The following is a 23,611-nucleotide window of genomic DNA, read 5'->3' as shown; positions in this document are numbered from 1 at the left end:
AAGATCTCTACGCAATATATTAAGATTCTTCTCCTCTGAAACTTCTTGATCACCATAGTTCAAATCATTCTCAGCCCCACTTACCTTACCACTTGCTGCTGTCCTTCCCCTGAGAGAGAGAGACCTTCTTCCTGTGTCCTGTTTATTGCCTTTCTGTTCTGCCTTCTCATTGGCTGTAAACCCAACCACATGACTTCCTCATCATTGCCTGTCTATACAGACCTCCAGGTCTCTAGGGTTGGTACTGAGATTAAAGGTTTGGGTCACTCACCGCTTGGCTGTGTCCTTGAACACACAGAGATTCTGCCTGCCATGTGATCAGATTAAGAACATGTGCCACCACCTCAGGACTTGTGCTAAATGGCTTGCTTTAGGTCTGATCCCCAGGCAACTTTATTAACATACAAATAAAATCACATTTCATCACAAATAAAATATCACCATAGCACTTTTCCCTCATATTGTCATATTGACTTCTGTGGCCTCAGACAGATGATGTGCAGGCAGTTTTACTTTTCAAAGTTCATTCGTGTAAGCTCTTCCATGGTGATATAATGATTGTTTTACAGATGACCTGTTTGAGGGTGGACAAGCTATAGTATATATATATACTGGTAGATCTCTTTAGTAATCTCAGTTTATGGCAGAAAGAAACTTCTTTGATGAGGGCTAAGAGCTGCACTTATGAATGAAAATATGCATAAGTATTTAGAAAGAATTAGAAACTATAAATGGAAATGTAGAATCTCTTCTAGGATCTAGGACCCAGTTATTATCACTCTACTTATATCAGAACTATTACCTCTACAGTCACAGATTCTTGCCTAGGTTAGTAGTACCAGGCATGAATTCCTTTCTATTGAGTGGGCCTTAAGTCCAATTAGTTCATTATTCACAAGCTATAAGTGCCAATATTGCAGCATTAGGAATATCTTGCCAGGCCAGTGGTTTGTTTGCAGGCTGTCCAGCTAGGTAGAACTTTCAATAACTTTTTCTCCCGTGGCAGCTAACCCTCAGGGAGAAGGGTTGCAGCTCAGTACCAGCTTGATTTCTCCTAATCCTATGATTGAATTATATGTTGTCTTCAGTAATAGTCTTCAACTTCTTAATCTGGTGTCACCTGTAGAAGCAGCCATCCTATAGCTCAGAGGACAAACTGTGGGAGTTATTGAATGAGTATGCCTGGGTGCACAACTGTATGCTTGTCCTTTTTTCTTCTGGACCTTTCCTTTGGCCTTGATGCAAGATTTTAAAGAATCAGGCTTGTTTATTGTACTTATCTTTCCCTTACTCTTCTAGAATGAAGTCTTCAAATGCCAGTTTGCATGAGAAAGGAAATATAAGTAACTGGATAGGACACTCTCGTTGGTTTCACCCTCTAAGTGTGACCTTGAACAGGTTCCTTAATGAAAAATTCCATTTTTTTTTAACCCGATCTCTTTTGCTTGGTTGTGCAGCATCCTTAAGATTTCTGTCTTCAGCAGAGCAGGAAGTTGGAAAACAAAGACAAAGCATAGGGGAGACTAAGGACAAGAGTTCCAGAGGGATGGTAGTCTGTCCATTGCATCATGATGAGGAAGATGGCAGCAGATAGGAAGGCTTGGTGCTGGAGCAGCAGCTCAGAGAGAGCTCACATCCCCATCTACCAGCGGGAAACATAGAGCCTATAATACTTCTTAACAGTTGAAGGAGTCCAACCATTTTGATCTCATCATCCTTAGGATTTAACAGAAAAGTAACATTACATTAGTTTATAATCCCTGGATGAGAGCATCTAGGAAAGAGTCATACAATTGCTGTTAGAGTCCATGCAGTGAATGGTCTGCACCATATTTGCTTATGGACCATGAGAATTTTCTGATGAAAATCACAGTGGGGCTCTCAATTGAATTGATGGCCAGAACTACAACACTAGGCTGTTTCGGTGAAGCTGAGGAAAATTATGCCACTCCCTTGTAGTACATACCAGTTGGTTAATAGTGGCAGACAGAGAATAAAAATGTTCTATTACAAGTGTGTAACTGGTGGAGTAGATGACAGGATAGATGCTAACTACAGTGTCAGTTCTGATGTGTGTAAAATATAACCAGATCTAATACTAAACAGTATCCCTGAACTGTGTTCTAAACTTGATGTATGTCAAGTTTTCAAGAATTAAGAAAAGTAATTTATACTTCTAAATACTCATGTTTTCTAGAAAATATGTATCCATAAATTGATTTTTAAATTTTAATTTACTGCCTTGCATATTATTAATATATTTTGTGATTTTTTTTTTTTTAAGGAGGAAACTCAATTATTACTAGAAGACCTGCATGTTTACCATATGAACTACTTCCTTGTTTTGAGATGTCTTCATAATTTTACCTCTTCTCTTCCCAAGTACCCACTGGGTCGACAGGTACTTAAGATTTCCCCATTTGGAGTCAACAATGTAGGAATAATAGTACTTTCTTGTTTTGATTTCTCTATCACTCAGGCATTAGAATTTGATTATATTGGCAAATGGAGCCAATTCTTATAATCAGAACACAGGCTATTCCAGCTGATCACATTACTAATAATAGAAATTCGTTGGGTTTTTTTTTTCTTTCTTTTTTTTTTTTTTTTTTGAAAGTCATAGCTAGAAATAGCCATGTGGATCCCAGTGAATTGTTTTCTCTATATTTGTGTTATAGCATATAACCTTGCTACTCTGTTTATCGCATGCACAGGGAGAGTTAGTTTGAGAGCTAGAATCTGTTTGAAAGTATTTAGTGGTTAACCTTGCATTATTAAATTAATTAAAACACAATACTTCTGTTCTTTATAAAATTATGCTCAGTTAAACTTGTATTATACCCCAAACCTATGAGCCATGTGTAGAGTGCATGTGAATAGTATACTTAATTTTTAGATCTTTAACTCAGAGTTTTAGAGATCAAATGGAGGGATGACCTGTGTGAGGTTGTGCTAATTTAGCTATTAATCCTTCAATCAGCCATTTTTTTCAACTTTAATGATATGTAAAGTGACTTGTGTCAGCCACTCCCAATGCAGTTTCATTTGACTTTTTTGTTTTTGTAGTGTCTGATCCATGTAATATATGCCAAGAAGCCTCTTGTAATTTAGTGAAATTTTTTTTATTAGTAACATCAATTACTTGTATGCTATGTATGATTTTGCCTAATTAGTAGGCTATAAACTTGGTGGGTGATTTTTACTCCTCATAAATCTTATCTTTCATTTATAGATCAGGGAGCTGTATTGCACATGTTTAGAAAAGAATGTATGGGATTCAGAGGAGTATGTTTCAGCCTTGCAGCTGCTGAGGTAATTTTTTGGTTTTGTTCCTTTTTTGTCAGCTTTAAGCGTGCCCGTAAGTAACACCTTCCTTCAGAATTCTATCTGCCCATAAGTTTCCTACATGGCCTGTTGTATGTAAGACTTTTTGAAAATCTTTTAAATTGATATCTGCAATTTCTGGTTGCAATAATGTAATTAATGTAGCAACCTTCCATTTCTTACTTCCTTGTATATATAATTACATTTGGACCTGAACTCACTCATGTGACCTCATTATATAATGTTTAAATCTATTCGTTTAGAGCCAAATGTAATGAAAATAGTTAACGGTAAACGTTTCATTTTTTAGAGCCCTGCTTTTTCTTTTTAATTTGCCTAGTTAGTGCACAACTAGCTATGAGATCTTTTGTTTACCTTTAACAGTTTAATTTATTTAATTATGCACGTTTATTTTTTTAACATTTTCTTCTCAGAGAACTGAAACCCAGGTTTTTTGTGATATAGGATAACAATTGATCTTAGCTGCTTTGGGACCAAATAGAGACAATGAGAGAGAACTTTAGGGGTCACACTAAGTTTTCAAGGTGGAAGTGTGCATAGCATTCATTACTTTAGATAAATCAACTGCCCCTGGTAGTAGGAGGCCATGGTGGTCATAGTGTCAAGGTTTGGGATCCCTTAGTTAGCATTCTGGAGGGTTGGCATCATTTAATTAGCATTATGAAGTTTTAGGGATTGGAATCTATAAGATATCAATTATAAATAAACAAGGATGAAAGACAGAAACAGTCACATCCAGTGTAGGGTATGATGTCTCAGAAACCATTTGTTGAATTTTGAAAATGGCACTTCTGATAGCCAATAAAGACATTGGGGGAGTGTTTAAGAATGGCTTTCCTTGGTTGGCATAGGTACCTATCTGAAGTTAATCTATGAGGCATCTTTTTAAGAGATAGTATAAGTACTCAATTGGTTTACTCTTTCAGTGGGTCTCTTTTAGTTCTCATTTTGAGTGTTTCCTGGAAAATAGGGTTTAATCTAGGACAAGTGAAATCAGTAACATTCTGGAATTTGACATACATGATGGAGCTGGCAAAATTGTTTAATATTTTTGGTTATACTTTCCTGTTATATTTTAAGACCATATAGATATCCACATACATATCTTTTTTTATTTTTAAAATCAGCAGTCTCCTTTAGTTTTTCCTGTAAGAATGGATCATTGCCATGTAGCTCCCTCTGGAACCATATGGAGGGACATGTCCACCTCCACTGACTATTCTCCTTATGGGATGTACACTGGCTAGAGCCCAATCTTTGGAGATTTCATGGCATCTAATCAAGATGGCAGATGACTTACCACAATATTGGCTGTTCTTTTTGACCCACTTAACCTTTTTGGTGTAAGCCTCCACCGTCTGGGTGCTAAACCCAGAAGGAAGTTCTTGCCAGTCTTGTAATTTTCACTTTCTGAAAAGTTTTATGTAAATCTTGATTTTTTTTTTTTTTTTTAACAACTCAGTTTCCCCAGGTGATTAAAACCTAACAAAGTTAAGGGCTGGAGAGGTGGCTTAGTGCTTGCTGCTCTTGAGGAGGACCTGGATTCAGATCCCATTGTGGCTGGAAGCCCACTGATGAGCTAGCCTAGCCAAAACCTGTAGCTGGGGGCATTTCTGCGTCCCGCCTGGTACCAAAGCCGCTTATAAAATAATCACCCAGAGGCTTATATTAATTATAAATGTTGGCCGATGGCTCAGGCTTATTACTCTCTCTACCTCTTACAATGTAAATTAACCCATTTTTATTAATCTGTGTGTTGTCACATGGCTGTGGCGTGACCGGTCTGCTGGCATCTTGCTTCTTGGGTAGCTGTGTGGCATCTCTCTTGACTCGCCCTTCTTTCTCACTGTATTCAGTTTGGCTTTCCCGTTTAGCTATATTCTGCCCTGCCATAGGCCAAAGCAGTTTTATTCATCAACCATTAAAAGCAACACTATTCTCAGCATATAGAAGGACATCCCACATAATTTCCCCTTTTCTGTCTAATTAAAAAGGAAAGTATTTAACATTGTAAAATTACATATAACAAAACAGATATCAAGCAAGAATTACAGTTAAAATATTTAGCCTATTTGTATTTGGCAAAATTAAATACTCTTATCTCTTCTATCTTTGTGAGTCTGAAGTTTCATATCTAATTTATCTTTTATCATAACTAAGGAAAACTAATTATAACTATCTAGTCTTCAATTCCATCAAAGACCCTGGAAGGATATAATATTACCTGAGTAAACAGGAAGTGCATTGTAGGCAACTTCCAAAACTGTAGAAATGACAGACATCTGCCTGGACAGTCACTCAAAGTTCTTCTGTAATGTTGGAGCATCCATCTTCACCCTATAGGCGTAGAGTATCTGGCAGATTTCTCAGTTAAGCAGGGAATTTGAAGGACTGTCTTGCCTATTTTGGCAAAAATTCATCAGTCACTTCTTTCTGTGTTTGCAGAATATCTGGCAGACTCTTTCATGAAGCAGGAACGCTGAAGGACTGTCCCAATTATTTTAGCAAGTTCAGCAGTCATTTTCCTGTGGGTACTGCTTGTACACTTTATATAGCATATTGTCAAGCAGTCCAGGCAAGAGCAGTTTCTTGCCCAAATGACTCGTCTTGCCACATTGAAAGCAAACTACATAAGGAGCTTCTTCAGTGCCCATAATCCTCTTGAAGTAATTGGTGCTGCCAGGCACAGATGCGTCTTGCCATGAAAAATGTTAGGTTAACAAAACATTTTAAATGCCATATTTTATAGGTAAGAAGATCTATCTAAAATATATCTCTATATGATCTTGAAAGCACACGTAACATCTACAAATTTGATTGTCATAAATGACTACTAACTTATGTTTCTTTATTATCCTATATAGTTTATAATAATAGCTTTAAAAAACTAGAATTTTACATTATGTTTTTAAATGAGCTATAAAAACACAATACCTTAAATGAGTAGAAATATACATACTGTATAACAAAATTAACTTTAAATTTGTATCAATAAACTAAAATCCATACTAATGTAAAGTATTTTGAGATTAACTGTTTTTTAGATTAAGGTAGATTGAATAATCCACCTTTTTTTATTACCATAATAAACTACCCTTTTCCTGTATATCATATCCACCTTTCTTCTTTAGAAAGAGATTGACTGTAACCATCAACCATTTATAACCAACCCCCTTAAATGAAGACAAACATAAATAAACACTATTTTGGGAATTTTGGCATAATTTTCTATTGGGGGCTGGTTGGGGGCACTGGTAATCTTATGGGGATCCTGAAAAAATTTAGAATTATGGTCAAGTCTTGACTGGGGTATTTTGTGTGGTTGATTCATCCCAACCAGTAGCCTTGAAGCTCTTGTGGATGTTGGATCACCTGGACCATTGTTCCCAACGGAAACCTTTCAGGGGGGTCTTCCTCAGTCAAACTATATTAACCTGGAAGCAATCCACAAGTTCTTATCTTCTCTGGAAACAAAAGCAGAACCTCTTTTCCAAAGCAACATATCCTTAGACCCAAGATACCTTTAAAATATATTTTGGTTTAACTTAGTAGCCCTTATAATCAAATGTCTCTGCAGTTAGTTTATTAACAGTCAAAAAATTTCAAAGAAAACCTAATAATATACATAATCCAGGCTCTCTGTGTATTTTCCATCTTTATGTGGCTTATTTTTTTGTATTACTTTTATTGTCTCCTCTAAAAATGTTATTTTTTAAAACTATTTATTTCTTTGTGTAATTACCTATATTCTTTTTCTTCTCTCTCTCAAGCCTATGTGTGTTTTTTAAACACACTGTGATCTGTTTAGAGGTTTCTTTTTGTCTGCATCTGTCTTTATTGTGTATCTGTAATCCTTTTCTGATCATTGCTTTAAACTGCTAAGCAGGTGTGGCTAGGACAAGCAGTGGCTTTGGCAGTTGGCTCCTCCCTGCTTCCCAACATGGTAGAGGTACCAACGAGAGTCACACTTACTAGCTCCCCAACTCTGGGAAGCTGTGGGATCCATGCTGCCACCAAGTAGCATGCAGCTGTGTTCTCAAGCCTATAGACAGCAGCTAGGCTAAGCCTCTTCACCTTGGCCCCTGTAAGAGGGTGCAGAACCCGCCACACCACTTAGCCCATGGCAGCTGGGAGCCTGCTCCATCTAGTGGGCAGCTGTCAGGAGACTCCTCTCTGCACTGCTGCTGACACGAGACTGTGAGACCAGGAAGCCTAGTGCAGCCCTCTCTCTGTGCATTCAGAACCTTTTTAAAGCTTTCTCAGGTCTTGTGTGGATCCACGCCGAACGTTGGGCACCATATGAAGCTGGAGGCTTGATTAATCTATATTTTGCCATGTGGCTGTGACCGTGGAATTACCGGTGTGCTGGCATCTTCTCCTTGGGTGGCTCAATGGTGCCTCTCTCAACCCTGCCCTTTTCCCTTTATCTCTGCTTGGGTTTCCTGCCTGGCTCTTACCCTGCCTTGCCATGGGCCAAAGCAGCTTTATTTATTAACCATTGGGACCAATACATATTCACAGTGTACAGAAAGACATCCCACATCAAAATCCTCAGGTTTCTGGTTCAGTGTGAGACCATTTTTCCAAAAATAAGGTGGGGGTCTGGTGAGTTGGCTTCACAAAGGATTATAGCCTCAGCCAGTCACCAGTACCCACATAGTGGAAGGAGTGAACTAATGCTCATAAGTTGTTTTCTGGCCTTTACACAGGTGTTGTACCATGCACATCTGCACAAATAATGTAATTTTTTTAAAAAGTTGGAAAGCAAAAAGTAGAAGATACCTGATGTTATCTTGTATGCACACACGTGGGTGTACATACCCATACACTCATGTGCATCATATTATTCATTGTTCTATTGCTCTGAAGAGAAACCATGACCATGGCAGCTCTTATGAAAGAATTTAATTGGGGGCTTGCTTACAGTTTTAGAGGTTTAGTACAGTATCATCATGGCAGAGAGCATGACATCATCCAAGCAGGTGCTCTAGCAATAGTTGAGAGTGACATCCTGATCCCTAGACAGAGAGAGAGAGAGAACCTAGGCCTGGAAAGGTGTTCTCAAACCTCAAAACCCACCCCCAGTGACATACCTTCTCCAACAAGGCCACACCTCCTGATTGTTGTAATCCTTTCAAAGCGTTCCACTCCCTGATGACGAAGCATTCAAATATATTATCCTTTAGGGGCCATTGCCTTTCAAGCTAGCACATACATGCACCACACATACATAAGAATAATGACCATTTGAATAGTGAAAAAGGGAACAAAAATGTGAGGCGGGTTTCCGTACAAGGCCTAAAATTTCCGCAGTAGGTACAAATGCTTAAGTGAACATAGTATTTTTGCTGTTGTGTTGTATTTTGAGACAGTGACTCACTTGTAGCTCAAGTCAGCCTTGAACTCAGATTACTTATGCCTGTGCCAGTGTACATGCCACACCTAGTAACCTGAACATATTATAAAGAAGTCTGCTGACTAGATTTATTTTCAGTCCTCATTCTCTGCAAGCCTGAAGAAGAGAACAGATGGGCACAGGAGGAAGTTAGTAACTTTTTGTTACTGTGATAAAGCACCATGACCAACTTATAGAAGAGAGTTGATTTGGGCTATGGTTCCAGAGGTTGAATTGGTGGTGGCAGCAGGGCAGCATAGCAGCATTCTTCTTGAACCACAGTACAAGAGAGCACTCAGAACGGTAGTAGGCTCTGAACCCTCAGTTGGCTTCCAGGGCTGCATTTTCTCTAACAAGGCTGAACCTCCTGGACTTCCTCAAATGGCACCACCAACTGATAACCAAATGTTCAAATAAATGAACTTATGAGGGATAGTCTCATTCAAACCACGACAAAGTTCAAAACAGTAATACATTTGTTAGGGATAGACGGGTACCATGTAGCTATGAAACTGGAGTTTCTTGCTGTCTGGAAAAGTAAATCCCTAAAGAAATTTTATTTCCACAGAAAAGTGTTGTTGTCTTTGTTTGTTTTTGAGACAGGCTCTTACTTTGTAGCCTTAGCTGGCCTAGAACTTGCTAAATAGACCAGGCTAGCCATGAACCACTATGACCAACCTGTCTGTATCTCAGAAGTGCTGGGATTAAAAAGGTGTGTGACACTATGCCCAGCAATACTTTTTATTTCAGTAAACTGTTTCTGTGTATTTATAAACTTGAAAATAGAATATTTCTGGAACTTTGCTTTCTGTCCCAGTAATCTTGTCTTAAATGGTCAGTTGATTCTCTCTCATCATGTGTGCGCATGTGTATTCATATGTGAAAGCTGATTTGTGGATTTAGTTCTCCTGCTTTTACCTGGAGTCCAGGGGAGGCACTGAAGTCAGCTTGTACTTCAGGTGGCAAGCCCCTTTACTCTCTGAACCATCTCTCCAGCACCCTGGCTAATTGATTCTTTGTGTTATAATTTTATGACTACTATCTGTCTTCCTTCTCTTGTAAGGTATTCCCAAAGTCATAAGCTCATTATTCAGGGAGGAACTTACTCATTTCTTTTAAGTATCCTGGGTCTGCTAAACTCAGAATCCAGGCAGGGATCATAAATGTCAGTCTAGTAGCAGAAAGTATCTAGATTACAAAAGTAATGGTAACAAGAGTAACCACCATTTATTGAAGGCTTGCTGTGTACCAGGTACTGCCTTAGGCACCTTGAGTACATTTTACCGTCAGTGTAGTATACCTTTCTAGTGTGCCAATTAGCTGTGCTTTCCCTTAGGAATCTGAAGCATAGTTAGGGATTAAGTAACTTGCATGAGATCACTTGACTGCTAATAAGGCTCATAGTTCAGATCTGACTTAAGAGGTGTCTGTCCTTTCAGCTTTTATTTGCCAGGATCTAAAGTGCAACTTTGGGGATATTAAAAAAAAAAAAAAAAAAAACGATAAATACCAAGTATAGTTTCTATCTTTTTATTCAGTTGAACTTAAAAGCCCTGAGAATCATATACAGCAGTTATAACAAAGACAGGTAAAAGTATGGCCACCACCAAAGGAAAGTGATTTAGAAGCCTGCAACCTTGGAATAAATGTCTTTCCTCCTGTTGATACATTAAGTATATACAAAACGTCAGAGACACTTTTGAGTTCACCATTTTGTTTTTTGTTGTTTGAGTAAAGTCTGGAAAACATTAATTTTTCCCCCTAGTTTACAGAACAAGACCTTAAATGTAAATCTTCAAAATCCAGCACTTTTTTTTTTTTTTCTGCGTTCCAGATAGAGTACAGTGAAAAGAAATGTATCATGTTTAGGTGTATCTTCTATGTTCAGAGCTTATAAACAGTTTCACAATGAGCCAGGAGTAAGAGCTTCTGTGGATTCCAACACCTTAATCTGACTGACCATCTTATCGCCTGGTACATACTGAAGAAGAAAAGATAGTATTGAGTCCCAAATGCATGCTTAGGATCTTACTGTAGAAACAGACTTATACACTGTAGCTGACTGAGAACTCCTGGATTGTAATTGGATTGTAATTCTAGTGTCTAAATTGGGTGCTTTTTTTATTTGCATTTATTAATTCAGAGAATGAGTACCTTGTTGGGGATCTGGAGCATGCATTTGTAGGTCAGAGGACAACTTGGGGGATTCTGTTTTTTCTTTCCACTGTGTAAGTTCCAGGGATAAAACTCAGGTCATAACCTGGGCAGCGAAGACCTTAACTGCTGAGACATTTCAATGGCTCTGATTAAAGATTTCAACTTTAATAGCTTCTTAGTTAAGGTTACTATTGCTGAGATGAAACACCATTAGTATAAGTAACTTGGGGAGGGAAGAGTTTGGTTTACATATTCCAAGTCACAGTCCATTGAGGAAAGACCAGGCAAGAATTTGAACAGAGCAGGAACCTGGAGGCAGAAGCTGATGCACTGGCCAAGAAGGAATGCTGCTTCGTGGCTTGCTCCTCATGCTCAACTTACTTTCTTGTAGAACCAAAGACCACCAGCCCAGGGTGGTACCACCTAAGGTGGGCTGGGCCCTCCCCATCATCCACTAATTAAAGTATTCTACAGGCTGGCCTACCATCAGATCTCATGGAAGCATTTTCTTAATTGTGGTTTCTTCCTCTCAGCTTGTTTAGGTTGATATAAAAACTAGCCAGTACAAATAACAACATTTTAGCACATAAGCTTAACTTTCATTGAATTAAAAAAAAACCCTGATTATATTTTTAATCACCTCAACTTAGTTTCTTAACTCTACATTTCAACTTTAAATGATAATGAAACACTTCCTGAAGAGTAAACTAACCTACAGTATATTCAATTTATCTTATCAATGTAGGAGCTATCTGAGACTATAGGCACCGAAATATCATTTCATTTTTTTAGTATAGAGATTGCTGGTCTTGAGTTTGCATACTACAGCTATTTGTAGACTCAGCATAAAATCAGACAAAAGGCTGAAAAGATTTGAGAGTTACTTTCTTTAGTGGTTTCAAGCTCCAATGTGCATAATAATCATCTGAGGTGTATTAACCATAGATTTCTGTCGTCTCCTCAAATATTGTGCATAATACTCTTGAGCATACAAATGCTGTAAAACTGTCTTGGATTTAGTTCAGCCTTTTGAGACTCTTACGTTGGAAGCTTCGTCTTCACTGTGGAATTATTAAGCTCTGATCACACTGTTAAGATGCAGGTTAATTAAGATGTGCCAGGTAATTAAATTGGTAGAGTGCTGTTTGCAGAATTACTGTTGATCTCATGGGGTAAGTTGTGAAGATGAGTTGTTACCCAATATGACTGGTCCTCCCCATTTTCTTGCTTCCTCTCTTGGCCATGTGATCTCTCCCTTCCAGTACTCTTGTTTCAGATGCCACATCCATGGATGCCTTCATCATCAGATGCCTAAGCAGTGGGACTATCCTCCAATTTTGGGCTTTTATCCACCGAAACTATGAGCTAAATAAATAAACCTCCTTCCCTTAAAAAAAAAAAAAAAAGGAAAAAAGTGCCTTGTTTTGGGTATTTTGTTACAGCAATAGTAAAAGAACATAGGTAGTCACAAGAGTAGCGTATTCAGATGACAGGGAGCCATATTAACTGTTCTAGAAAACAGAAGGGATCAAAAAAAATTTTAGGGGAAAAAAACAGTAAAGGAAGAATTACTTTTGTTCATGGAGAAGCTGGATAGATTTAGGCATTGATCTCAAATTATTTCCAAAACCGGACTGAAATCATCCATTTAATGGCAAGCAATGACTTTTATCATTCATTTTTTTCCTGAGTCAGTACAGAAGCCTCCGTCCAGAAGGGAATGCTTCAGTTTAGAGGTTGCCACATAACACAATGAAGTGTTATTCCCATTTACAGATAAAATCTTTAACAAAAGGAAGTAGTCACTACTAATGAAGATTTTATTTCATCTTCTGAACAAAACATTTCATCTGTAGAAAACGTTTTAGGTATGCTAATTTTCTTGTTATATTCAATCTTTCACTGCTTCTTTTCTAGAATGCTGGCCAAGGATGAACTGATGAGCATACTTCAGAACTGTTTTGAGGTGTTGAATTCCTCTACTGAAAAGCAGCTTGGCAGCACAACACAGAAAGTAAAGGATTTCCTGTCCCAGTTTCAGAACCTTGATGGTAAGTAAGTGTAAAATCCTGCCCATTCTTACTGCATGGCAGTTCTTTAACCAGAATGGCATCGAAACTCAAGATCAGTCCACAGGCACAACAATCGCAAATAGGCAACGTGCTTCTTTTCTAGATTTGCTTTAAACAATGCAGAAAATCAAATGGAGAAAGACCATGTTCATTCTTCAGATGAAATTGGGGGATATTAAATTCAGGGTGATATGCCTGTAGACAGTTTTCATTCTTCAGATAGACCACTTTGTACTCTTTCCTGATCTAGAGGCTGTTGGGATGGGGCTGAGGAAAGAGGCGTAGACATGGCATCATGAAAATACTTTGTTTGGAGTCTAAATCCCTTCTGTGTTTGGTAGATGTTCATTTGTCTTAACCTCCTTTAATTTTAGGAAACTGTTTTGTGGGAATCTTTGCTTGTATTTCTGTGACTTTTGTGCAGGGTGCTCTCAGATGAGTGCTCGATTGTAAGAGATCTAAGTGGCGTGGTACACACAGGCAGTTTCACACAGGTGCTAAGAAAGCTTCACTCCAGAATATTACTACTACAGTAATGCCCTGAACTATTTTACAAAAGTGAAAATGTTAAAAGACTGGAAGTTGAGATCATTTCAGAAGTGAGAAACTGAAATCTAGGAAGGAAAAGGAAGCTGTTTGATATGCACCTAGACTATAATCCTCTCCTGGCCTCCAGCCCAGTGTTGTGTGTGTGTGTGTGTGTGTGTGTGTGTGTGTGTGTGTGTGTGTGTGTGTGTGTGTGTGTGTACACACCTAGACTATAATCCTCTCCTGGCCTCCAGCCCAGTGTTGTGTGTGTGTGTGTGTGTGTGTGTGTGTGTGTGTGTGTGTACACACCTAGACTATAATCCTCTCCTGGCCTCCAGCCCAGTGTGTGTGTGTGTGTTTGTGTGTGTGTGTGTGTACACCTAGACTATAATCCTCTCCTGGCCTCCAGCCCAGTGTGTGTGTGTGTGTGTGTGTGTGTGTGTGTGTGTGTGTGTGTGTACACACCTAGACTATAATCCTCTCCTGGCCTCCAGCCCAGTGTGTGTGTGTGTGTGTGTGTGTGTGTGTGTGTGTGTGTGTGTGTGTGTGTGTACACCTAGACTATAATCCTCTCCTGGCCTCCAGCCCAGTGTGTGTGTGTGTGTGTGTGTGTACACCTAGACTATAATCCTCTCCTGGCCTCCAGCCCAGTGTGTGTGTGTGTGTGTGTGTGTGTGTGTGTGTGTGTGTGTGTGTGTGTGTGTGTGATCAGTTCATAGTTGTAGTTTCACCAATGAGAAGCTATTGTTTAGAACATAAATATAGCCAAAAGTATAGAAGAATATAAAATAATTTGGATTCAGGAATTCATTCCCTAAGAAGAAACTGCTGATTCCATAATAAGTTTAACTAGAATTTATGTGACACAACCTAGTGAACAATTCCTGTGTTATACAACAGTAAAGGATCGCAGCTTCTCAAATGGAAGTTTGAAGATGAAAATGATTGGCAACAGTATAAAAATTAAAGTGTTTTATTAATTAAAGCAAAATCACCATCTTGGTGATTTCTCTTTATTTCTCAGTTTTAAAAGGTCAATTGTTATTAAAAATATATACTTAACATATAACTTAAAATATACTTAACATTTCTCACAGGAAGAAATATTTGGTTATTTTCCACCTCTGGTTTCTTGTACACTATTGGCATATTATAATTTGGATTTAAATGGGAGGAGTCAAATGAGGCTGAGTGTAACAATCAGTTTTAAGGTTCTACTACAAGTTAATGAAATTTAAAAAAAGAATTTAGCCAGTAGTTAGCCTAACCTTAGGCTATGTATTTCTAAAATCAGGAATTATCTGATTCTTTAAGAATAATGTGTATTCTTCCATACTTGAAGCAAACCATTGCCAGTGTCAGATTACAAAGTCAGAGCATCTTCCCCTCCAGGCACATAGCTGTACATTTTAACAGCTAGGGTTTCTTTTTCTCAAATAGATTTTTACAGCTTTTATACATCATCTTCCTCATAATGAGCAGTAATGAGTCAAGAATAGTAAATTCAGAATGTAGCTTATCATGTTACAATGCTAGTGAGGTCAAGGGGACATAGTTTCAGTTGGTATGTTTGTTTGTTTGTTTGTTTGTCTGTTTGTTTTTTAAGTTTTCAAGACAGGGTTTCTCTGTGTAGCTTTGGAGCCTGTCCTGGAACTCACTCTGTAGACCAGGCTGGCCTTGAACTCAGAGATCCCCTTGCCTCTGCCTCCCAAGTGCTGGGATTAATGTGTGCATCACCGCCCAGCTTGAAAAAAAATTTTTTTTTCATATTTATACATGCTTTTGTTCTGTTGCTTCAAAACACTCAAAATTCAGGAGCTAGTTTTTGAAGACCTCACTACCATATAAACTGTATTGTCTTTAGCTTCTGCAATGAGTATCATTTGTCTGGTAGAATCCTGCTCATGTTAGAAAGAAAAGTGTAACTTCTGCTTCCATCGGATTACTGCACATTTTGTTCCCTCTCTTGTATATTGGTTTTGTTTTCAAAGCAGACAGCAAAGAGGAAGAGGATGCTTGTGGATCACAGCCCAAGGGGCTGCAGAAAACCGACCTCTATCACCTTCAGAAGGTCAGGTATCTTTCTTTTCCTTCCAGCTGCATTGGGAGTGGTGCCCTTGTTTCAACTGGTCTAGACTAGCTCTGCCAGAATGTCTTCACTTTCACTTTTTACATCACAACCAGGAACAATACAGACTTTGCAGCTACTAAATGAGTCAGACTGATGCCATATAAACTGCAAGGAGCTGCCTTTCTGTGCCTAGTGAAGAATTAGAAGGCAAAAAAGAAGAGTTACAGGAAATCTTGAGGAACCCATCATATAATACCATGGAAATTGAGGTCCTGTTTGGGGGTCCTTAGTCTTAATAATGAAAAAAAAAATTACCCAGGTGCTCAAACAAGCTTGAGGGCAATTAATAGTGCTAAAACAAACAAACAAACAAACAAAACACCACACGTATACACACACACACACACACACACACACACACACACACACACACACACACACACACCAGGGCAGGCAAGCTGTAATTCTTGCAGCCGCCCAGAGGGGAAAAATAAGCAAGCAGCCACGGGGCAAGGAGGATAGCCTTAGAAAATATGGAAGTCCAAAGGGTTAGTAAGTTAAAAAGCACACTAAGCACACTTAGGCTCTGCTCTGGCCAGCATGTAAAAGAAAAAGGAATAGTTATGCCTGTGGCAGTAATCAGAAAGACTAGGACATCCAGCCAAACTTCATGGAGGTTCTTTACTAACTAGATGTTGGGAATGCTGGAAAGGAAAACCACATTATCTCAAGGCAAGTGAACCAGCCTCACTATGAGTGCCACCTAGCTGGGGGCCAAGGCCCATGGTACTGAATTAATTCGCAAGGGAAAGGACATGTGTATGTCTCCACCTAGAGGTAGATTCCATTCTGTACTAGAATACTGTCATTTGTCTCACTGTCATCCTAGATTGTACATGCACACAGTCTACAGTCTACTAGACAATATAGAAACCATTCCTGAAGCCTCAAGGAAGAAAACAGAATTAACTCTGTAAGGGAAAAATAGGTATATGGCTTACAAAAAGAATATGTAGATATAATGTACGTACTTCTCTTTTTGAATCGAGAGTCAAGAGAGCCTAACACCTATTTTCTTGACCGCCCCCCCCCACACACACACACACCGGTAATGCTGGAACCAAACCAGGATGCCTCACCACTAGCTAGTACCCTAACTTTGAACTGCAGTCTCTTGTCTTTTTCTTTATTGAACATTCACAGGGTTAAAAAAGAAACAGAGTCACAGTATGCTCAATGGTCTTTTTCTCAGAGAATGCCCTTTCAGCCCTTGATTATCAAATGAAGACCCTTCTTTGTAGCATACTACCAAGTTATAAATGGAGCACAGAATTTCAGTTTGGGTGAAACTAAACTCACAGAATCGTTCATGTGACCCAAAGCTGTGATGGTAATGTGGTGTTTCTCTCCCTCAGTCTCAGCCATGAACTAATGGTTTCTAAATAGTGAGCACTGTTGTGTACCTGAGCGGTGATGTAAACGCCCTCTTCTTTCCTTAAACATCCACTTGGTACATGTTTGAAGCAAAACATGTGGAGGGGCAGAGTCTTCCCAGATTCTACTTGAGTCACAGCTCATGCCTCTTTACATGAGTGACAGCTCTCTGAAAGAGTTCCTGTCCTCAGATCAACAAAAATGCCTGTTCTTTTCCCCACTGGGCCCTGTAGTCCTTACTGGAAATGAAGGAGTTAAGGAGATCAACTAAGAAGCAGACCAAGTTTGAAATGCTCAGAGAAAATGTTGTGAACTTCATCGACAACCTGGTGAGGTGAGTCTAAAGCTCTCAGAAGCTAAAAGGAATCCTGTTGTTCCAAATGACACTAGTAAACTAGCTGCCCAGAGCCAACCCAGGATGTTTCTCCATCTAACTAGAGTGAGCATTTGTATTGACCTTCTGTCCTTGTTGAGTTGTCTAATCAAATGACTCGGTTAATTTTTTACTGTCGGTTCAGGAAGGAAGGTTTAAACTTCATTTAGCCCATTAGGCTGGGTGCGGAAATATGAGAAGTTTCAAAGTATTCCCCCCTGTTTTGCATTGTAATTTATCATTTTTCTGCCTGTATAAGTAGTATATGCTGGATCTGGGCCGCGCCCAGAAATAGACATTGCATACTAGCCATGTTGCTGTTTTGTTCTAGATATTTTATCAGGACAACTAAATATCAGCACCAAATATATATTGAAATACCTGCTTAAGAACTATCGAAGTCTCCCATTCTAGTTTGTTTTATGATTCTTTCTTGGTAAGATTATTTAGTAGATTTCCCGTCCAAAAGCCAGGTTTATGTGTGTACATGAAATTAACCATCCAAGTGACCTTCTTTTAGAAACTTGGACCATGTTACAGATTTTAAAATGGGACAGGTACCAAGCAGTGGAAAGCAGAGCAGAATGTGCTGGTTCATGCCTGTAACCCAGCATTTGAGAGGCTCTCCAACCACCCAGCCACTCTTCTGACTTCTTGCCTATTACATCTCACTCTTCAGCCTTTCACCAGCTGCTGAAATAATGCTGAGAATGACTGAAATTTGTTGTGAAATCACAAAATTTCCCTCACAAAGACTTGGTGTTGTTACCAAGACTGTTTCTCCCAGGAGGAAAGAGATTAATATTGTAGTTTGTTAAAGCTAAAAGGGGAAAGGGAAGAAGAAAGGCAAGGAAACAGAAGAGAAAGGAAGGCAAAGAAGAGAGAGGGGAGACTTGACACCTAGAGCTCAGAGAGAGGTCCCGCTGTCAGAAATCCTTTCCATATACTCCACAAGGCCTAGAGCACACAAGTTTGACAGACATTTAAAATTAAATACAAGCAGAATGCTGATTCAGCATCTGTTCTGCTTTTTAAGTGCACCATGGAGAAGGACCAGCATCTGAGAGCAGACTGTTGAGGTGGAAGGAGGGGGTAGTGAGGAAAGGTATACATGGCCAGTGCCCTCTTCACTTCCTCTCTTCTTCAGTCACTGGCAGCAGCAGGACAGGAAGTGTATGAGGCTTTCCTAGGGAAAAGGCTGGGGCACTAGGAGGAGGAAGAGTAGCAGCAATGTCTTTGGATACACTGAGGTAGCTGCTTTGCTCTACCTTCACTGATAGAAAAAGGAGCTGCGTCCCTAGGATGACTGTGGCTTATAATAAGTTTTGGTTTTACTCAATCACTGGGCAAGCTTCAGTGAAACATTTCACTCTTAGGATAAGAATTTGTACCGTATCAAGCTGATAATAAAAAATAAATTAATTAATTTAAAAAGAAAAGAAAAAGGAGCTGCACAATCTCTCATTTGACTAGCATATGGTAAGAAGCATCTGAGCTATTTTAATCCAGGCTATAACTTACTGTTCTGTCTTTGCAGTTTGTATGCCAAAGCTTCTGCCTTGCAGGCTTCCCAGCAGGCCCTCTCCAGACCTGTGTCACAGTCAGGGCACAGACATTGACTCAGCATAGATTAAAAGTAAACATTCCATTCAAATGGGTTTGTTACCTAGCTCATAGGCAAAAGATAAAGTTCTAAGTTATGCTCATTTTTGTAATAATTGAAATTTTGTTGCTGAACACTTTGTTTTTAAAGACTTTAAAACTAAAATTTAGCCTGTTTTCTTTTGTACGTGTGTGGTGTATGAGCATGTGTATATGTGAGTGTGCACATGCATGGAGTGGGGGCCAGAGAGCATCGGGTGTCCTCTTTGATGCTGTCGTCTCACACTGAGCCTGAAGTGTAGACGTAAGCACTGGGCTCACAGGCGCACATGGCACATGTGGCTGTCTACACTGTACTTGGAATCCAGCCTCAGGTCCTCACAGTTGTTGCTTTACCCGAAGCTTTTCCTCAGTGAGCCATCTCCTTAGCCCTGTCTTAGCTCCTGGGTATTATTTCCATGAAAAATATCAACTATGTTTTTTCCTGACACAAGAAAAATTTCCTAAACTTTCAATTTCAGGCAGTGTTTATCACTTTCCCAAAGACTAGAATGTTGATGTGTTTTCTAATTAAGTTAAGAAATTCATACCTTAAGAAGTTCTATGTTAGAGATTTTAAGCATAAACATAACAGATGCTCAAATGTTTGATTAAAGGTTTGACTCAGACTTTGAACTGAAACACAGTTTCTTATAAATACTGTATTGGGGTTCTCTAGAAGAACAGAACTGATAGAAAGTCCCAAGAATCCAATCAATGGTTGTTCAACAAAGCTGGATGTCTCAGCTGGCCCAGCATGTCAGAGTCCTGAAGAGTTAGACTCTAATAACCAGTGAAGGAATGCCTCAGCAAAAGGATATATGAACTTGCCAGGGAGAAAGAGAGCAAGTAGACAAAAAGCCAAAGTTTCCTTTCATGCCCTTTGTATGGGCTGCCTTAAGAAGGTATGGCCTCGATTTAGGGTGGGTTTTCCCACCTCAAATGATCCAACTAAGAAAAATGCCTCATGGGAATGCACAGCTGCTTGCAATTTAAGTTAATTCCAGATATAGTCAAGTAGACCACCAAGAATAGCTATCACAAATACAGAGGATATTTTTAAAGTAGTATTGAGGTATGATTCTGGATGAAACTGTATGTGAGCCATTCCTTGGCTTTGGTTTGGTTGTGTATTTCACTGTTTAAGTAACAAAAATATTCAGCCAGAGGATTGACAGAACTGTTGAACTGAAAATAACCCTGTACCTATCTAAGGGCTGACACCTGATTTCCCTGTTTCAGAAGTTACCTTCTGCCTCCTGAGAGCCAGCCCTTGCATGAGGTAGTGTACTTCACTGCTGCCCACACACTCCGTGAGCACTTAAATGCTGCTCCACGAATCGCCCTACACACTGCACTCAACAATCCTTATTATTATTTAAAGGTAAGAAGGGAATGGTTCTCCCACAGTTAAGCTCAAGCCCTAGCTGTCAGCATTACAAAAAATATTCACAGTTTGCAGCTCTGTTTTAATGAGCAGAAAGTTAGTAGCTCTGGGTGCTGCTACTCATATTTTTCTAAGGAAAAAAAAAAAAAGATTCTTAGATTTTAGGTGAACTGACTCAGTGATAATATCAGTAATCAACTGAGGGTGCATATATTTGCTCATATAGAACCTGTCTGCTTTTCATGGGCTAAAACCAGTGAGAGGCTCCACATATAAAGGCACTTGCCACGAAGCCCAATGATCTGAGTTTGGTATGAGGAGAGGACTCCCAAAAATTGTCCTTTTACCTACACATGTGCATGCTCACGCACACATAAGTTTTAAAACAAATCATAAGCGTAAAGCTTTAGGATATAATGCCTTACTCTTGTGAAAAATGATTCCTATGTAGGTAACAACAGTTTGTCAGTGGTCAGGTGATAAGGCCTAATCAAAGTATGCAAAATTACAAATGCTTACTTGAATGGAAAAAATACACTAGGATTTCATCTTGGGTTTTTAACCTAAGAGCAATCTATTCTGAGAGCACCTGCAGGTTATTGCTGCAGAAACTCCTCAGGCAGCATACAAGGGCAGACACAGTTGCCTAAAACATTACTAATTTCAGTTTCAGATGTTCAAAACTACCTTTCTTCTGACAGTTAAATGAATACTGAATATTGTGTTTGGTAGATGGTAAGTAGATGGCTAGGGGTTTTGTACATGCACAGACGTGTGTGCTCGGGAAGAGTTGGAAGTTTGCCTTTCACCAAAGATGTTTTAGAAGGCACTCTTAAGTCAGGAGTGGTAGCACTACAGTGGCTCATGCAGAGGATCATCAAGTTCAGGGCCAGTTTGAACTTAGTGAGACTTGGAAAAAAGTAAACTAGGCAGTCACGCAGCTCAGTGGATAGAGGGGCTAAAGTGATTATTACTTAGTAATAAGTCTATAACCTGAGTTTCATCTCGAACCCATATAAAGGTAGAAAGAGAACTGATCCCACCAAGTTGTCTTTTAACCCCCACATACACCACAAGTAGCACATGCATGCCCCCACACATACATACACACATAATAGTGATATAATTTTAAAAAATGGCTCCATAAAAACATCCCAAACTACTGCCTGCTCATTGTAAAATGGCACATTCCCATACAAATGTGAAGTATGGGAGGAAAAATACAGAGTAGGAAGTTCCAACATGCCAGTGGTTTTCAGTGGTAGTGGTAATCAGGAGCTTGATGGTTTCATATCAGAGACTTATCAAAGACACATATTAAAGACTTGTTTTAATTATGTGTGTGGGTGTGAGCTCATGTGAGTCCAGTGCCACAAGAGTCCGTAGAGCTGAAATTACAGGTGTTGTGAGCTGCTCGAAAGTAGGAGCCACCTAAGGTCCTCTCCTACAGCAGCAGGTGCTCTTACCCCTGAGCCATCTCTCCATCCTTGAGAATCTCATGTTTAAATAACAGCAGTGGCTGCTTAGAGGTCTCAGTCAGTCAGTACATAAGGCATTTGCCATTAAGCCTCATTAAACTCAGTCTCTGAGATGGAAACTGTGGAGGGAAAGAAACCTAACACCTACAAATTAGTCTCCAATCCTCCACACCACCTCCACACACAATAAATGAATTAATTTAAAATCACAGAATGGTTCTAATGTATAAATTATAAACTAAAATGCTTAGTGATAGAGTTAGAAACAAACTGATGTGATTTTAGATGCATTTTGCGTATGAGATTTTGTTTATTTCAAATAGGTTAAACCAATACTGAGTTTTTATAGGGCTTATGGTGTTAGTGCTAAGTGGTTGATTGTTTACAGCTCTTTTCTGGTGCCCTCTCCCTGGTCTCTGCAGATGCTTGTACTTAAGGGGTGTCCATTCACATAGACATACTCATATACATGAACAAAAATAAATCTGTAACTGGGTTATGATGGTTAGCCCAGGCTATATGGACACCCTGTTTGAAAAAAAATAAATAAAAAGAAGAAAAAAGTACAATGTTGACAACAAAATCTTTTTCAGTGAGAGATGTATTTACTAATCCCACATAATTGCTAGAATTGAGTTTAACAAATGTTGGAAGTAGCATTTTATTGGGCAATTATCCCCAGAGAATTCTAAACTCATTTCAGCAAATAGTAATATATATATAACTAAGATTTGAAAAAAAGTCTTGGGATGATGGCTTAGAGCTAGTGGGTTATGGCTAAGACTTAGACCCGAATAAGAATAGGATTGAAAGGAACTAGAAGACTCTTCTTTCTGATTTGCTAAATTTAGGAGTTTCTTAGTTTGGATTTTCATTGATGTGAAGAGACATCATGACCATGGCAACTCTTATAAAAGACGACATTTAATTGTGGTGGCAGCTTACAGTTTCAGAGGTTCGGTCAATTATGGTGGGGATCATAGTGGCATGTAGGAGGTGTGGTGTTGGAGCTGAGTCCTTACATCTCCATAGGCAGGCAACAGGAAGTTGACTGACTGTCACACTGAGGGAAGCCTGAGAAAACAGCCCTCAAAGCCCACCCCCACAGTGACACACATCCTCCAGCAAGGCTCTATCTCCTAATAGTTCTACTCCCTTTGGGGGCCATTTTCTTTGAAACTACAAGAAGTTCAACTAATGTCTTTTTGCTTTTAATCATTTCTAAAAGGTTCACTTGTAATCTGTTTTTAGAATGAAGCACTGAAAAGTGAGGAAGGCTGCATTCCAAATATTGCCCCTGACATCTGTATAGCATATAAACTGCACCTGGAGTGTAGCCGGCTAATTAACCTTGTCGACTGGTCAGAGGTAGGTCACAAAGAACATGCTAGTTGTTGTTTAACTGCTTGAGGCAACTTTCCTAGAATTTTTTATTGTTTTGATTTCTACTTTATTTTTTAATTTTTGTTTGGGAAGCACAAATTTCGTTATGCTTCCTAAGGAACTTAGGAAGCAGCCATCTTAGCAGTCTGCATTCACCAGCTCCTCTTCTGATCCTGTGTTCTTTAAAAGCAGCAGCCAAACTAAGGCTCGGGTCACTGTCTGTGCACTCCACAGGACACAGGGTGTAGTGAATACCCCTCACACAGCAGGAGAATTCCAATCAGAAAGAACAAGAAATTCATGGTAAGGTGAATGGATGATAAGTGGTGCTGCTGTTCTGAGGAGGG

The 23,611-nt window shown here is 39.2% G+C and overlaps 1 protein-coding gene across 2 annotated transcripts in view; it reads left to right on the top strand.

Moving 5' to 3' along the window:
* The window catches only part of Orc3 (origin recognition complex subunit 3), a 69,414-nt gene that overhangs the window by 43,397 nt on the left and 2,406 nt on the right, over nt 1-23,611 (top strand). The window contains exons 12-18 of one of the 2 annotated variants that reach the window (XM_006975309.4): nt 2,285-2,401; nt 3,233-3,312; nt 12,815-12,948; nt 15,492-15,568; nt 17,236-17,336; nt 20,259-20,400; nt 23,133-23,249. In XM_006975309.4, the coding sequence (XP_006975371.2) occupies nt 2,285-2,401; nt 3,233-3,312; nt 12,815-12,948; nt 15,492-15,568; nt 17,236-17,336; nt 20,259-20,400; nt 23,133-23,249 (768 nt within the window). Of the gene's footprint in view, nt 1-2,284; nt 2,402-3,232; nt 3,313-12,814; nt 12,949-15,488; nt 15,569-17,235; nt 17,337-20,258; nt 20,401-23,132; nt 23,250-23,611 lie in introns of both variants that reach the window. The other variant, XM_006975308.4, reaches the window with a different exon arrangement.

Source organism: Peromyscus maniculatus, chromosome 2 (assembly GCF_049852395.1).
Source record: "Peromyscus maniculatus bairdii isolate BWxNUB_F1_BW_parent chromosome 2, HU_Pman_BW_mat_3.1, whole genome shotgun sequence".
Lineage (NCBI taxonomy): Eukaryota > Metazoa > Chordata > Mammalia > Rodentia > Cricetidae > Peromyscus > Peromyscus maniculatus.
The sequence above is the reverse complement of the archived record's forward strand: the minus strand, read 5'-3'. Positions and strand labels throughout refer to the sequence as shown.